This window comes from Globicephala melas, chromosome 8, assembly GCF_963455315.2.
Source record: "Globicephala melas chromosome 8, mGloMel1.2, whole genome shotgun sequence".
NCBI classification, from domain to species: Eukaryota; Metazoa; Chordata; class Mammalia; order Artiodactyla; family Delphinidae; genus Globicephala; species Globicephala melas.
This window is the reverse complement of record NC_083321.1, coordinates 602,316-617,556: the sequence shown is the minus strand read 5'-3', so window position 1 is coordinate 617,556 and position 15,241 is coordinate 602,316. Positions and strand designations below refer to the sequence as shown.

Sequence of the window (15,241 nt, the reverse complement as noted above, 5' to 3'; positions counted from 1 at the left end):
AGCCGTCCAATCTCTCTGAGCCTCAGTTTCCTCGTCTGCAAAACTGGAAAACGCCCCACGGCCTCCAGTCTGGCCGCCTGACTCCACGGCAGGGCCTGAACCCGAAGAGGTGGAACATGGCCCGGCACGCGAGGCCCGCATGTGAACGCTGCGGCCTGAGGCCCCCGCCCCCGCAGCACGGCCTGCAGACGCCCCCTCCCCTCCGAGGAAGGGCTGCCCTATGCAGACTCGAACGTTCCTGGTAAGCGTGGGAAACGACGGAGGGCCAGCTCGCCGGGCAGCCCAACAGGCAAGCCACCCAACCACCAGCTCTCGTCTCTGAGTCTACATAGGCCGATGGGTTACTTTTCATTTAATCTTTAAGGGAAATTTCTCTTCTGGGAAACAATGGAGTAACCAGCTAATGTGCTAACACCTATCAGCTCAGCAGGAAATTCTGTGTGGAACCTCGATTCTCTCGTTTGTACAACGGGATTCCGGCAGGACAAGGCCACTCGGCCCAGCATCATTTCCTACTCGGCCCCGCCTCCCGGTGTCAGCGTGGACAAGGGCCCATGACTCACGGCCAACCACAGCCAGCGAATCGCTCCACGTCTCCCTGCCCTGGCCTGCGACACGGGGAGGGCTCGGGCCCGGCTCGTGCACCAGCTATGTGCATTAGGCAGCCTGCACGCCAGAGCCTGGGGGGCGACAGGACAGCCCTCTGACAGCCTTAAACAGGCTGAGGACAGGCACGCCTTGTGAAGCCCTCAGTGGACGCAGTGTTTCCAGAAGATGCTGGGCTGTGCCTTGTTCGTCCCTGCAGCCGGCAAGCTGGAGACCCTCCAACGCCTGGTGACAGGGTGAGCCAGAGACCCTGTCCAGTCCACCCTGTCCCCAGGGCAGGGGCTCCCGACCCCTAACCACAGGCGCTCCCAGGCTCGATGGACGGGTCGTGGACGTCGCCCCAAGCATCTCGGAAGTCACACACAGCTGCTCGCACCGCACTGGCCCGAAAGAGGCTGCTCCACGGGAGGGGCTGCACACTGGCCCAGAGGCACCTACCAAATGCTGGTCGTTGAGGAGGTGCACCACGCGGGACGTCCAGTCGCCCATGGGGACGAGGTCGGGAGACGTCCTGTACAAGCGCAGCAGGCACAGGGCGGCGCTCTGCTTCACGCTGTCCATGGTGTCTCTGCAAGACAGACAGCAGTCACTCCTGGGCACAGCGGCGAGCCCGGCACAGAGCCCACGGACAACACCCCAGTCACCACAGAAGCAGAGGTGCACCCGTGCGGGGGCTGGAGGGACACTCGGGACAAGGCCGCGTCAAGCTCTCCACGCAACAAGCTCAGGCCCACCTCTCGCGATGGGTCTTGGTGGGGACCACGCCTGCACAGTGACAGACAGCCGTCTGCTCGAGGGGCCACCTCCACGGACGTCGCCCCGAACACGGTGTACGGGAAGGGGTCCTGCCACCGCTAACCTGCTCCTCGCCGAAGCAGCAATTCCCAAGTGCTGTGCACAACCTCAGCTACACAGGCTGACAGCTAACGTTCCAATAACTAATAACTGAATTACAGTATTTTTTTCATTTCTTTTCTAGTTATTTTTATTTTGGGCTGTGTTGGGTCTTTGTTGCTGCGCGCAGACTTTCTCTGGTTTCGGAGAGCGGGGGCTACCCTTCATTGCAGTGTGCTGGCTTCTCATTGTGGTGGCTTCTCTTGTTGCGGAGCATGGGCTCTAGGTGTGCGGGCTTCAGTAGTTGTGACAAGTGGGCTCAGTAGTTGTGGCTCGTGGGCTCTAGAGCACAGGCTCAGTAGTTGCGGTGCACAGGCGTAGTTGCTCCATGGCATGTGGGATCTTCCCGGACCAGGGCTCAAACCCGTGTCCCCTGCATTGGCAGGCGGATTCTTAACCACTACGCCACCAGGGAAGCCCCCAATAGCAGTATTTTTTAAGCTCACTTAATAACACAGAGTCCAAAGGGGAGAGTATCAGAGAGCCTTGCACGGCCATGGCGCCCCGTGTCCACCTAGAGATCTCCTCCCCTACACACCCGGCGGGCGCCTAGGGAAGAACCGCAGCTACGCTGGGCAAGGGGCATCTGGAGGGTTCCTGTCCTGGTTTTCGTGCTGACCGAGGACAGAGACGGTCCCAACGCTGTTTACCCCTCCTCCTCCCAGACCCTAGCCAAACGCTGCCATGCAGCCGGGCAAGCAGCAGGCCCACCGAGGAGCGTTCCAGAGGAGGCCATCAAAACACGTCTGAGAGGAACTGTCCACGCCCCCTAAGTGCTGACAGAAGCAGTGGGGTTCCCGTTCCGTGGAGGGAAGAGCAGGGTTTGGGGGCTGTCATTACCATTTACCTCCTTTTAGCTTTTTTGTTCCTAAATAACTCCCAACGGATATGACAAACCCCTAAACTACCCCCCATTCCATGCCAAAGAAAAATTACTTCAGTAAAAATTTCTCTCTTGGAGGTAAACCCTCCGGGGAGCAGGGGCAGACGCCTGTCCCTCTCTCTGGCCCTGCGCCGCGTGCTCCAGGAGCGGCGGGCAGCGGCAACCTCCAGGCCTCGCGGCCTCCTGGGTGTCTGCCGTCTGCGCCCACACACTGCGGCTGAAAGAAGCCGGCCGGTTTCTACTGCGGGGTCTACCAGCTGGCAGCCCACCCTACCCGTACAGCCGCTGCTGGTGGGAACACCGGAGGACGGTGCGAAGCAAGGAGACCGCTGCCCCCTGAGCTTCAACTCTGTCTCCAGTCAAGGCCCAGAGCTCAGTCCCGGCCTGGAGGGCGCCCCATCGTCCCTCCCTCCCCGACCTCCCGGCTCTGCCCCGCCGCCCTCAGCCTTGCAGCTCCACGCCCAGGCACCTCCGTCCCCACAACTCCACTTTGAGTCTATTTGGTCGCTGGATTTCAAGCGTTGGTCATTTGTTTCAAGGAGGGCTCACAGGTCCACACAACCTGAGCTTCTGGGGCGAGAGCGGCTGCCTGTGATGCTGACACTGAGAGAACGAGGCCAGCTCCCCGCACACCCCTCAGCAATCTTCCTGCTGCAGGCTCTCTTCTCCACCTCGGGCTCCGCCCCTCCAGGCTGTGTCTCAGCACACACCCTTCTGTGTCCTTTCAACCTGCAGTGCAATCCACCCTTTACTTCAGGGAAGTGTTCTGGACTTATCTGAACACTTTCAGAGATTACCTCTGTTTCACATTCCACTCATCCAACAGGTATTTACTGAGCGCTTACTATACACCAGGCATTGTCAAAATGCTAGAAAGAAGGCAACAGTCACAGTGAGCCAAAGCTCTGATCCCGGGGAACTTGCTTCTGACAGCAGAGACCGGCAACCCGCAGCCAGGTTAGCTGTGCACCGGGCAGGGGCGGGGCTGCACGAGGGGGTCAGGACCCTGAGGCACAGCTGCCTCCTGACTGGCTCCAACCTCCAGCCCCACCTGCCCCTCTGGCCCACTCTGATCATCCCACGTCTTTCTCCCACCTCGGTGACTTAATTCTCAGGGCACCCGCCATGTTCTCTGCGTCTTCCGGTTCACAGGTGTGTAACGGTGTCACCTTGGTTCTCCACGTGCTTCCAATCAGCTCTGCCACCCCTCCCCTGTGCTCGTGCTACTGTGCGTCCACCGCCTCTGAGCTCTCACATTCGGGACCGCTTTTTCCATCAGGCAGTTCCGTGACCTCTCTTCCAGCCTGGCTCCTCCGTCTGCCTCTGGTGTGACACCCCGGTGGCACTCCTCCAGGCCTGCAGCCACACACCCGACACTCCCCGGGCCTGTGGCCACCCTGCCACTGCACTGCTTCTTGCTCACGGCCAAGGTGCTCCATCCTGCACAGCTGCCACCTCGGGCTGATCATTCTCTGTGCACCGTAGGGGGTATAGCTGCATGCCTGGGCTCCACCCATGAGATGCCAGGAAAACACCCTTTGTGGTGACAACCAAACATGCTGGGGCAACACCACTCATTGAGAACCAGGTGTCTACACCCACGTGCTCTGGTGAGGTGTGGGTACGCTTCCCGACAGCCTCCCAGCCTCTCCACTGCGCTGTCTGAGGGTCGTTCCCACTCCCCCGCGGCCCCGTCCCCCACGGCCCCACCCCCCGCGGCCAGAGGAGCTGGAGTTGCCGAGTCCTGCTCCACCTGCTCGCTGGTTGTCCCACAGAACCCAGTCCCCTGAGTCCTGACGCGCCCCCTGGGCTGCGACCCTATTCAGCCAGCCGTGCTGCCCGGGTGTGGGCTCTGTGTCACCTTCGCAAGGTGCAGCGTGTCCTGGAACAGGAGGGGGGCCCGCCTCCGCCATGCCCCGTGGCCCAGCCCGGCACAGCGCTGTTGGAAACTCTTCCAGACCTGCCTGCTCAGCCCCACTCAGCTCCCCTCCAGATTGGAGAGGGTGGGGGTGTGGGGTGCTGGGAAGTCTCAGGATTGGGGTGTGTGAACGCTTCTGCGAAAGGGCGAGAAGGGGCCCCGTGCCTGCAGGACGGCCGCGCTCCCTCTGCCTGGACGGAAGTTTCACCTGGCCTCCCCGTCTCCCCACCACGTGAGACGTGAGACGGGGAGGTTAGCTCACTCCATAAATCCTTCAACAGTCACACAGCTGATCTGTTTAACGTGAGAGGTGGCCACACTCTCAGCAGCAGGGCACCGGACACATACCCGGCTACGAGGATTTTAGGGATCTCCCCCGCGAACGCCTCGGCCATCTCCCGGCTGCCCACGTTGGCGATGCAGTGCAGGGCCAGGCCCGTGAAGGTGGGGTTGCGGCTGCCCAAGTCGTTCTTGACGGCGTTGTTGACCAGGCGGATCAGCTCCGAGTTGGAGTTCACCAGCACCGAGATGAACAGGTAGCCCTGGGTTCCAGAGGGGCGAGAGAGCACAGCGCTCGTGACAAGCCGAGTGCCTCGGACACCAGGCAGACCTCGGACACCTCGGCCGCCAGCAAGCCCCAGCACCATCTCATCTGCTCGGGGCGCTGCGGCCGTCAGGCCACGGAGGACCAGCTGCCTTCTGCTGAAAATGCCAGTTCTGTCCCCAGATTCCGCTGTGAACGATTCTGTGGGACGAACCTAAGAGGCACTGTCCCCAGCGGCATCAGACACCTTGGTGCCCCCATCCCACTCACCCATCCATGGGCACCTGTGCTCAGCACGGCCTGAACAGGATGGAAAGGCCCCGCCTCAGCTGGAACGGGGCCACTACGGCGATTTCCAGCAACCCGGCTGACTGCCGCTGTCCCCTCTCTCCACTCTGTCTCCAGGCCCCAGCTTCCGCTTACCACCAGGCCAAACTCCAGCCCCTTGTCACCCCCGCTGTCCACGCCCTCCCACGCAGGACACGCTGACCTCTCAGCCCCCGTCGGTCTCAGGAGGAGCTCACCGCCTTCCCTTCCGCGTACGCGCCTTGACTGGGTGCTGCGGCTCTGTCTGCCCTGGCCCCCGGTGCACCCCTTGGCCTCAGTCTCAGCTCAGGATGCCCCCCGGAAGCCCTCCCTATTAGCCACCCGCTTCTCAGGGTCTGGAGGGTTCTACACGCCTCTTTCACTGGGCACTGCCCACAGCTCTATTCTCTGTGTACAGGGCTGTCTGATGCCATCTCCCCCCTGGAACAGAGCAGGGTCCACATCTGCTTATGGTCGTAAGTCCCCAGGGACCCCCAGCACACTGCTGGGTCCGTGGCAGACACTCGATAAATTCCTGTTGAGTAAATACCAATACTTAACAGAACTCCTGGGGCATCTAGGGTATTTTTTCACTTTCTGTAAGTTAAATTTTTGGACAAGAGGAAAATGTTATTTTGTAACACTCAAGAAAACACACAAATCAGGTTACTCCAAGAGAATGCAGGGCTACAATTACAAAGCCTGGGGTGGGCAGGGCCCAGGCACTGGGCCAGCTGGGAGCAAGGCGAGGCCCGCCACCTGCGCTTGGCTCTTAAACCATGTGGGTGTGTGGGGCCTGGTTCAGAAACAGGTAGTGGCCGCAGGGGCCACTGGGTGAACTCATCTGTGACACGCGTCAGCAAGGCACTGAGGGGAAGGAAACGCTCTTCCCTGCCCTCTAAGGCGGACCCGTGGGAAACGGCACCCCTCGCGTCGAACGGGGGTTTGGTGCAGCTCCCACCGGAAGCCACGGGAAATCCCCAGACTAGATGGAAGGTGCAGAGACAGAGCAGGACACTAAACGACCACCTGATGGGAAGAACCCCCCGCCCCCGCGCACTCACGATCTGCTTCTCGGTGTATCTGTTGGAGCTGAGCAGGTTCACGGCCTCCATGTGCCCGAAGTCGATGTCGTGGCCCAGCAGGAAGATGAAGAGCAGCTTGCACACATACTTCTTCTTGCTGTAGCCATCCAGGGCCTTGTCGCCTGCGGAAAGGAGGCGGGGGCAGGGCAGAAACAAGACAGCGGGACGTGAGGGGCCGGCCTCCAGGAGGCCAGTGTCGTGAGTGCGCGGTGTTGCTAAACCAGGCGCTGCACGTCGGAATCCTAATGTCCGGCTTCCCTGACAAAACAGAAGCCGGAACCCCTGCCTTCCCAGGACGGCCCCAGGGCCTCGTTCCCACCGGCCACAACCTTGCCGGGGCCGCCCTGTCTTAACCAGCAACTTAATCTTTTAAACATGTTTACTAATTTAGGCAGGTGAACACATTCTAAATAATCTTTCATTACACCCAGTTTTAGAACAAATCACCCACCCTGAAAGTCACACATAAAAGGACCAGAAGGGCTTCTGTGTCCTCACCCTAATCACAGCGTGACTACGCCGCTCACAGGAGATCACAGCAAGGCGCCTTCAAGACGTGTCGCTGGCAGAGTATAAGATGCCACTTTAAAAAGGACCACTAAACCCTGCCATTGTAAATACCAGAGGTTCTCATTTCCCCTGAGAAGCGTAAAACGCTCCTTAGCAGGTTACAAAGATGACAGCCAGAAAGGCTGCCGTCTTCCGAGCTGGGCATCACAGTGACGCCACTGCCGCACTGTCAAGGGCCAGACATGGGAGCCAGGAAGACGATGACAGCAACGCTCCTCATGGTACGGGGTCAGGTCACTCGTGCTCCAGGGACAAGCGCTGGCCGGCATCAAAGCGCTGTCTAGAAGAAAGAGGCACCCCACCAAGATTCCCCAGGGTGACAGTGATCACGAGTCGGCCAGCCAGCTGGACACCTGGCACTGGGGAGCTCTGAGAAACCCTCCCTCCTTCTGAGCAGCAGACTGGCATATGATTCAATGACCAAACAACATAATGTCAGACCAGGTCTGGCTCCCACCCCCACCCCCACTCGCTCATCTGCCCGCTGCCCCCGAGGAGCCCAGCTCTGTCACTTCCTGGCTGGGACCCGTCCCCGTCTCCGTGGGAGAGCATCTGCAGACACAGGACACGCAGTCCACAGCAAGCAGCAGCCCCCGTCTCCTACCCACCCGGCCACCCCTCAAGAACCAGCCTGAATTCCATCACCTCTGAAAGCCTCCTTTGACAAGCAAGCCAAGAGGGCCGCCCCCTCCTCTCACCCCCTGGAGAGTGGTCCCTGCCACTCAGCCCAGGGAACAGCCGGCCAGACTGCGTGCTGGATGCGGCCTGGAGGCCAAAGGGGCTCTTTCTCTGCTGCTTCAGGACATGGACCCAGCGTCCCTCCCACAGCCCTGCCCAACGCTGGGAGACTTACAGACGCACACACTTGAAAGCCAAGCACACAAGAAGGTGAGGGCCACAGCGCAGGCAAGAACAGTCAAGGGTCTCGGGCCCGGTGCTGCCGTGACACGGGATAAGAGCCAGTGTCTCTAGGGAAACGCGTCTGAGCCCTGGTGACCGAATCCTTCTGGAGGACTTTTAACTGGGATCCTTTTTCACCCTTTCTCTCACTGAGACTGGCGTTCAACCCTGACCCTAACCCTCAACGAGTATCTTCTTATGTTCAAAGAAGTAAAAAGACTAAGATGCCAAGGATGGACAAGGAGGGCGCCCCTGTCGTCTTCTGGAGCTCAGTTAAAGCACGCCGCGGGCTGTGAGATGCTTCAGAACTGCTGGCACCAGGGTATTAACTCTTCCCTCCCCAGCATCCCCACAGACCTGGGGTGTCTTCTTCATTCTCATAGCACTTAACTGAATTCAATTGTTAAAAAAGGGAAACGCAGATTAAAACCACAGTCAGGTGTCGCTGCACACCCACTAGAAACACCAAGATTTAAAAGATTAACCATACCACGTGCTGGTAAGAACGTGGAGAGACTGGGAACTCACACACGGCTGGCGGGGGCACAAAATGATGCAGCCACTCTGGAAAACGTGTGGCAGGTTCTTAAAAGGTTAAACATCCACCTTCCACGTGGCCCGGCCACTCCATCCCCAGGTACCTTCCCAAAGGGAACGACACCAGGCGTCCACACAAGTCCCGCACACCAGGACTCACAGCAGCTCCACGCCTAGCCGACAGCACAGGAACAAACCCAGACGCCCACCCTGGTGAGCCAGCGCACCGTGAGGCAACCCACCACGACGCGGGCAAACCCCAAACGCAAACGTAAGTCACAGCAAGCAGACATCAGAGGCCTCACACTGCCTGATTCCCTTCATGTGAAATTTCTAGGAAGAGCAGAAGTGCGGTGACAGAAGGAAGACCAGGGGCTGCTGGGGGCTGGGAAGGGTGTTAGGTGCAAAGGGACACGAGGGAACATTTTGGGGGGTGGAATGTTCTCTGTTGTGTCTGTGGGGGTGGGTGCACGAACACGTGCATTTTTGCCAAAATTCAAAGCGCACGCTTAAAACAAGTGAACTTTATTGTGAGCAAATTGTATCTCAGAAAACCAATTTTTTAAAAATTACTCTGTCAAAACATCCCAGGAAAAAAAGAAGAGCAAAAGATGAAAGAAGACGGGCAAGGGGCTTCCCTGGTGGCGCAGTGGTTAAGAATCCACCTGCCAATGAAGGAGACACGGGTTCGAGCCCTGGTCTGGGAGGATCCCACATGCCGCGAAGCAGCTGGGCCTGTGCGCCACAACTACCGAGCCTGCGCTCTAGAGCCCGCGAGCCACAACTACTGAGCCCATGAGCCGCAACTACTGAAGCCCGCACGCCTAGAGCCCGTGCTCCGCAACAAGAGGAACCACCTCAATGAGAAGCCCACGCACTGCAGAAAAGAGTGGCCCCCACTCGCCACAACTAAAGAAAGCCTGTGCGCAGCAACGAAGACCCAACGCAGCCAAAACTAAATAAATAAATTTATTTTAAAAAAAAAAAAAGAACACGGGCAAAATGACGGCAAGTGGTGAAGCCAGGTGACGGCCGCCAGGCGGGGAAGGGAACAGCGCCCCCCCATACGTATACGTTCGCGTTCCCTCGATCAAATGGGGTGGCTTTTTCAAGTCTTTCTTTACCTGTAAAAACATACATTCTTTACAGAAACGCTTTTTATTCATCTTTCTACCCCTGGCACCTGGGATTGAGTGAGCGCCCAGCAGTGAATGAGCAAATGAGCGTGTGTTACCTGGTAAACCTCCGAAGGCCACCAGCCAGAAGACATTTTCCCACCTCTGGGCAGGACAACACAACAGCTGTTTTCTAGAGGTTCCAAGGTTGAGGGCAGGCCCACTGCAGCCCTAACGACCTCCCATTCGGTGGCTTCCACAAGCAGGCTGGCGGGTGTGCAGGGCAGGGCAGGGTGGGCGCCCCACCTACAAGGGGCTCTGGGCCTGCCCGGGGGGACGAGCTTAGGCAAGAAGGTGGCGCCACGCCCTCCCTCAGTGGTCGACAGCGCACGTGAGGGCACGGCGCGGCTCTGTCAAGGGCAAGGCTTTCACACGGGCACTGCCCTGAGGCCCCGGGCCCTGCCCGAGCATCACCACCTCTGTGTGTCTGCCGCCAAGGACTCCACCAGACGCCATGGCCACCGGCAGCCTGTACACTCACCTGCACGCCCACCTCACCTTTCCTCCATCTGCGTCCAGGACCATTTGTCTCTGGCCCGAAGCACATCCTTTAGACTCTCCTTCAGCACAGGACTTCTGATGGGAAACTCTCCTTTTTTGTCTGGCAAAGGTCTTTTTTAGCTTCATTCTTTTTTTTCTTCTTTTTTTTTTTTGCGGTACGCGGGCCTCTCACTGTTGTGGCCTCTCCCGTTGTGGAGCACAGGCTCCGGACGCGCAGGCTCAGCGGCCATGGCTCACGGGCCCAGCCGCTCCGCGGCATGTGGGATCTTCCCGGACTGAGGCATGAACCCGTGTCCCCTGCATCAGCAGGCGGACTTTCAACCACTGCGCCACCAGGGAAGCCCCTTAGCTTCATTTTTAAAGGACATTGTTAGCCAGCTGCTACTGTCCAGCACTTTGGGACCATCCTCCGCTCCGCTGCCCCTCGTCCCTGTGACAAGCCGGCTTCCACGAGGACCCTGTGAAGACGGCCCATCTCTTCCCCCTCTGGCAACTTCAAAGATTTCCTGTCTTGGGTTTCTGCATTTTCACAATAGTGTGTCTAGGTGCAGATTTCATCTTATTTATTTATTGTAACTGTGTTTATTGAGTCTGAGGTTTAGTGCATTTCATGAATTCTGGAAAGTTCTGTCACACCAGCTCCCCGTTCCTCCCAGGAGGTCACTTAACCCTGCAGGCCTTTGAACCGCACGCCTGTGTCTCTCACCCACCCTGCTGCTTTGCATTCAGGACGGGCTGTTTCCTTATCCATCTTTCAGAACGTGCCTGTGGCTATATCCACCCGAGTTCTTCATTTTAGTTCTGCATCTTTCGGTTCTAGAATTTCCATTTGGTCTTATTTCAAAATCTGCTATGTCACTTTTTATACTTCCCAAGCTTCCCACTGAAATTTTCAAGTTCGTCTTTTATTTCTTTAAAAACAGTAAACCTAGTTCTTCATTGTCATCTGAATCTGGTCTCGGAGGCCTCTGTGATTCTGTTTCTGTTTTCTCTGCTGGTTCTCGCTGTGCAGTCTTGATTCTTTGTGTGCCTGATGATCTGTGACTAGGTGCTGGACAACACCCTTGAGAAGTTACCTGGAGGAATCACTCAGCCTGTGATGGTAACCTCTTCCTCCAGAGGACTGCGTGTGAAGTCCCGCTGCAGGCCTGGGGCAGGACGGGCTCACTCCCGGGTCACTCCTGCCCTAAGGGCAGCCACCTTTAGGGCCTCAGTTTAAAATGGAAGAAGGCCTCACACTGGGGGCTCTGGGATGACCCTCCTCCTAGACCCCAGCTGCTCAACCTCAGCACTGGGCCTCCTCAGGCCAGGGGGTTCTGGGGGGCTCTCCTCTGTGCAGTGGGGTGTCCGGCAGCCTCCCTGGCCTCCACCCACTAGATGGCAGTAGCACGCCCATCCCCAGTCCCGATGGCCTTTGTCCCCTGGGGGCAAAATCACCCTGACTGACAACCGCCCCTCTAGACACTGAAGGTCACCCAAACCAGGCTCTGTTTCAGGGCTGCTCCTCTGGGGTTAGCAAACTCCCTCCCGGCACAGAGAGATGAGTGCTCTGCTTGCTTTCATGGGCCAGGAGTTCTCTTCTCTTCTTGCTCTATGATGCTTTCAAGATTTTTTCAATACTGTGTCTCTTTTTAAGCCGCTTCCAGTGGAAGAGTTGGTTGAGATGTGCGCTAGCCGATGTGGCGGCTTCGGCCACATGGGGCTACTGAGTACTTGGCCTGCACTGGTCTGAACTGAATGTGTTCCACGTGGGACGTTCCAAAGACTGGGCATGAAAAACATGTAAAACATCTCCATAACCTTTGCTACTGACTACATGCTGCAATGATAATATTTTAGGTACACTAAATCAAATAAAATATAGTAAATTTAGCTTCATCTGCTTCTTCTTACTCTTTTTTAACGTGGCTACCAGCAAACTGAGAATTCAGCACGTGCCTGCGTTTCCGGTGGACAGCACGGATGGAGAAGTGCAAGTGCAGCCCCCAGAGCACATACTCCTGAGAACAAGGAGTAGGTTTTCCCTTGTCTGCTGCCACTCAGGGCACACACGCTCCATAAATGCTAACTGGTTAACAGAGAAGAGCGAGCCTCCTTCCCTACCCAGAAGGGCTCAGCTGAGACAGGCTCGGGGGCAGAAGAAACTACAGAAGTCTTGTTTGTCCCCAAATATTTAAAGACAGTTTGAAGATTCACCCTCTTCTAACCACATGGTGAACATCTCTTAGGCACTGCGTTCCTCCCCAGGAATGCGCCTGTGTTTCCACACACACGCACACAGTTGCAGCAGCAGACATCATCCGCCCCTTCGACGAAGGCCTGGAGGTGCCAGGAGTGGGTCAGCTCTGTCGGGGTCAGGATCTGCCTTCCTCGGCTTACGAGCCATGGCCAAGCGACGTCCCCAGCCCATGCCAGACCCTCTACCAGACAGTCTGCACTCCGAAGCTCCCTCGAGGGCTAGTGACAACGCTGACGGACCAACACCTCTATCTGCGGCCTCCTCTGCCCCCAGCCAACCTGCTTCCTCTGTTTATAATCCGCGGTGTCACTCTCTAGTCGATCTTCTGTCCTCCAACCCCATCACAGGGTCTGCTTCACAGAGAACCCAGCCTGAGGCCATCAGCACCCCATTTAAAGGCGCAGAGGGGTAAGTCACTCAACAGGGTAACCCAGCTAGTAACTGGCTATCAGAGCAAGTGCGAGCTGGGGGTAGTCAGGGCAGCCTAGCTCTCATCACCACATTACACGCTCCCTTTTAGGAAGTAGTGGACGTTCCAGACCCCTCATCAGAGAAGATATACAGACGGCAAATGAACACATGAAAGAATGCTCCACATCACGTGTCATCAGGGAAACGCATATGATGAAATAGTAACGAGATACCTCTACACACTATCGCAGCAGCTCAGATCCAGACACTGACAACACCAAATGCAGTGAGGACGTGGGGCACAGGGACCCTCACCCGGCTCCGGTGGGGATGCGGATGGTGCAGCCACTGTGGGGGACAACTGGGCGGTTTCTTACAAAACTACACATACCCTCACCACGTGATGGGCAATCACGCTCCTTGGTATTTACCCAAAGGAGCTGAAAACTTATGTCCACACTAAAACCTGCACACTGATGTTTTTAGCAATTTTATTCATAATTGCCAAAACTTGAGAACAACCAAGACGTCCTTCAATAGGTGGATGGATAAAGAAACTGGTACATTGGACGGTGGCATATTATCCAGCTAAAAAGAAATGAGCTGTCAGGCCACTAAAAGACATGAAGGAACCTTAAATGTGTATAACTAAGTGAAAGAAGGCAACGGGGAAAGGCCATATAACCATATGCTTCGAACTCTATGACATTCTGGAAAAGGCAAAACTACCACGACAGTAAAGAGGTTAGTGGTTGCCAGGGGTCGAAGGGAGGGAGAGATGAATAGGAGAGCAAAGAGGATCCTTAGGGCAGTGAAAGCGCTCTGTGTGAGACTACAACGCTGGGCACTGTCAGCATACATACGTCCGTCCACACGCACAGAATGCACAACAAGAATGAACCCTAACGTGAGGTATCGATTTGGGCTGACGATGACGTGCCCATGCAGGTTCACTCTGACCAATGAACCGCTCTGGTAGGGAAGCAGATAATGGGGAGGCTGTGCCTGTGTGGGGACAGGACGGGTACAAGAAATCTCTGTACCTTCCTCTCAGTTTTGCTGGGAACCTAAAACTGCTCTACAAAAAGTTAAGTCTAAATTTTAAAAAAATTTTTAAGCAATGAAAGTTATAGACAACCCCTCACATACACACACACACACACACACACACACACACACACACACACACAAATACATATAACCAAACCATTTCACATACAATTTCAGAGTTTCACAGACCTTAGCGGATCCTTGGGCCTGGTTAACAGTAAAGCATAGTACCTTCCGAGGGCTCAGCAGGGGATATATGTTGGTAACAACTCAAATTCCACGAGTGTTCGCATCATCTGATCACGCAGGACGTCCATTCTCAAACCCTGAAAAAGCTCCGACCCCAGGAAATCCTGTCTTCTGCTGCCCCCAGTTCCCTGGGTCTCGGTCCTGGCTCCCTCCTCTACTCATTTTTTCTGGGCAATTTCAGCCACTCCCGTGGCTAATGTCTGCTCAGAGACTTGAACGAGGTCTCAAATCTGTGAAACTCAACTGAAAAATTAAGGCTTAAGGGATTAACCGGTCTTTCATAAACATGTCCCGAGACTGAAAATCTACCCTTGACAATTCCTCCAAATGAGGATGCTCAGGGGAGGTGTCCGCCCCAAAACCTGGCTCGCAGAGAGGCTGTCTCCCTGAGTGGATTAGACAACATGGTGCGTTATTCACTAACGCAGAGGAAGACACGTCCACGTTGGAAGAGCTCAGGTGACCGTGCAGGACTTCTACGCAGAGCAGTTCCCCACCCGAGACGCACACTCTGCATCAGGTCCACTGACTCACGTGCTCCTGCACCCTGTGGAGCAGAGTCCAGGGCCGGGGGTGGGGAGACAGCTGCTCTAGACAAGCGTCCTTCCAGCTCCAGGAAAAGGCTGGTCACAGGAGGGGACCCGCTATCTGATCAATTCTACACAAACCATCAAACGACTGCAGAATAACCACTGGCTTGACTTTAAACGCCAACAAAGCCAGGACAGTAACTGCACTGAGACCTTAACTTTGGTTTGAAGCGAAGAAAAGTAAAGATGAGATTAAGCCCCTACCTTATAAAATTTACAAAAGAACATCTCCTGACAAAGATTGAACACTTACCTTTAAACTTTGATCTAATGTTTGCCAGCTCTTTGTTTATTCTCTTTATTTCTGCTTCTTTACTTTTGCCTAAAAAAAGAGAACACAAATGCATCTTGCTTTAACTGATCTCTAAACAGACACCCACTCCCTAACAAAACTGACACATCAGAATTAAATGCAGAATCAGGGCTCTTAGGAGCGCAAGGAAAGAAGCAACCGGCCTCCACCTGAAGCCAGGCAGGAGGTGGGTGAGGCAGAAGCCGGGCTCTGACACAGTCTGGTGCGGCTGCTCCCCATCAGGACCGGCAAGTCCACGAAGCCCCCGGGAGAGAGGGGAGTTGCCACCCCACATCACATGTTTAGCTCTGCCTTTTCGCCACCGTCCTGGACCTGGAAACTCTCAAAGCAGTGCTAGCTATCATCATCAGCTAGTAGTTTACTCCTAAAATTGACTTTTACTGCCACAGATAATTTTAAAAATTATAAAGGTTTAACTACTGTAGGCTTCGAATTTTCTTTCTTTATGAAATGCACCAACCTACAAAATC

At 55.9% G+C, this 15,241-nt stretch overlaps 1 protein-coding gene across 5 annotated transcripts in view; it reads right to left on the bottom strand.

Moving 5' to 3' along the window:
- AP2A2 (adaptor related protein complex 2 subunit alpha 2) overlaps nt 1-15,241 on the bottom strand; it is a 63,660-nt gene that overhangs the window by 23,501 nt on the left and 24,918 nt on the right. For 4 of the 5 annotated variants that reach the window (XM_070046058.1, XM_030850887.2, XM_070046059.1 and 1 more), the window contains exons 2-5: nt 14,712-14,780; nt 6,216-6,358; nt 4,650-4,843; nt 1,045-1,174 (exon numbers count right to left, since the gene is read on the bottom strand). In XM_070046058.1, coding sequence (XP_069902159.1) covers nt 1,045-1,174; nt 4,650-4,843; nt 6,216-6,358; nt 14,712-14,780 — 536 coding nt within the window. The remainder of the gene's footprint in view (nt 1-1,044; nt 1,175-4,649; nt 4,844-6,215; nt 6,359-14,711; nt 14,781-15,241) is intronic. The other variant, XM_070046060.1, reaches the window with a different exon arrangement.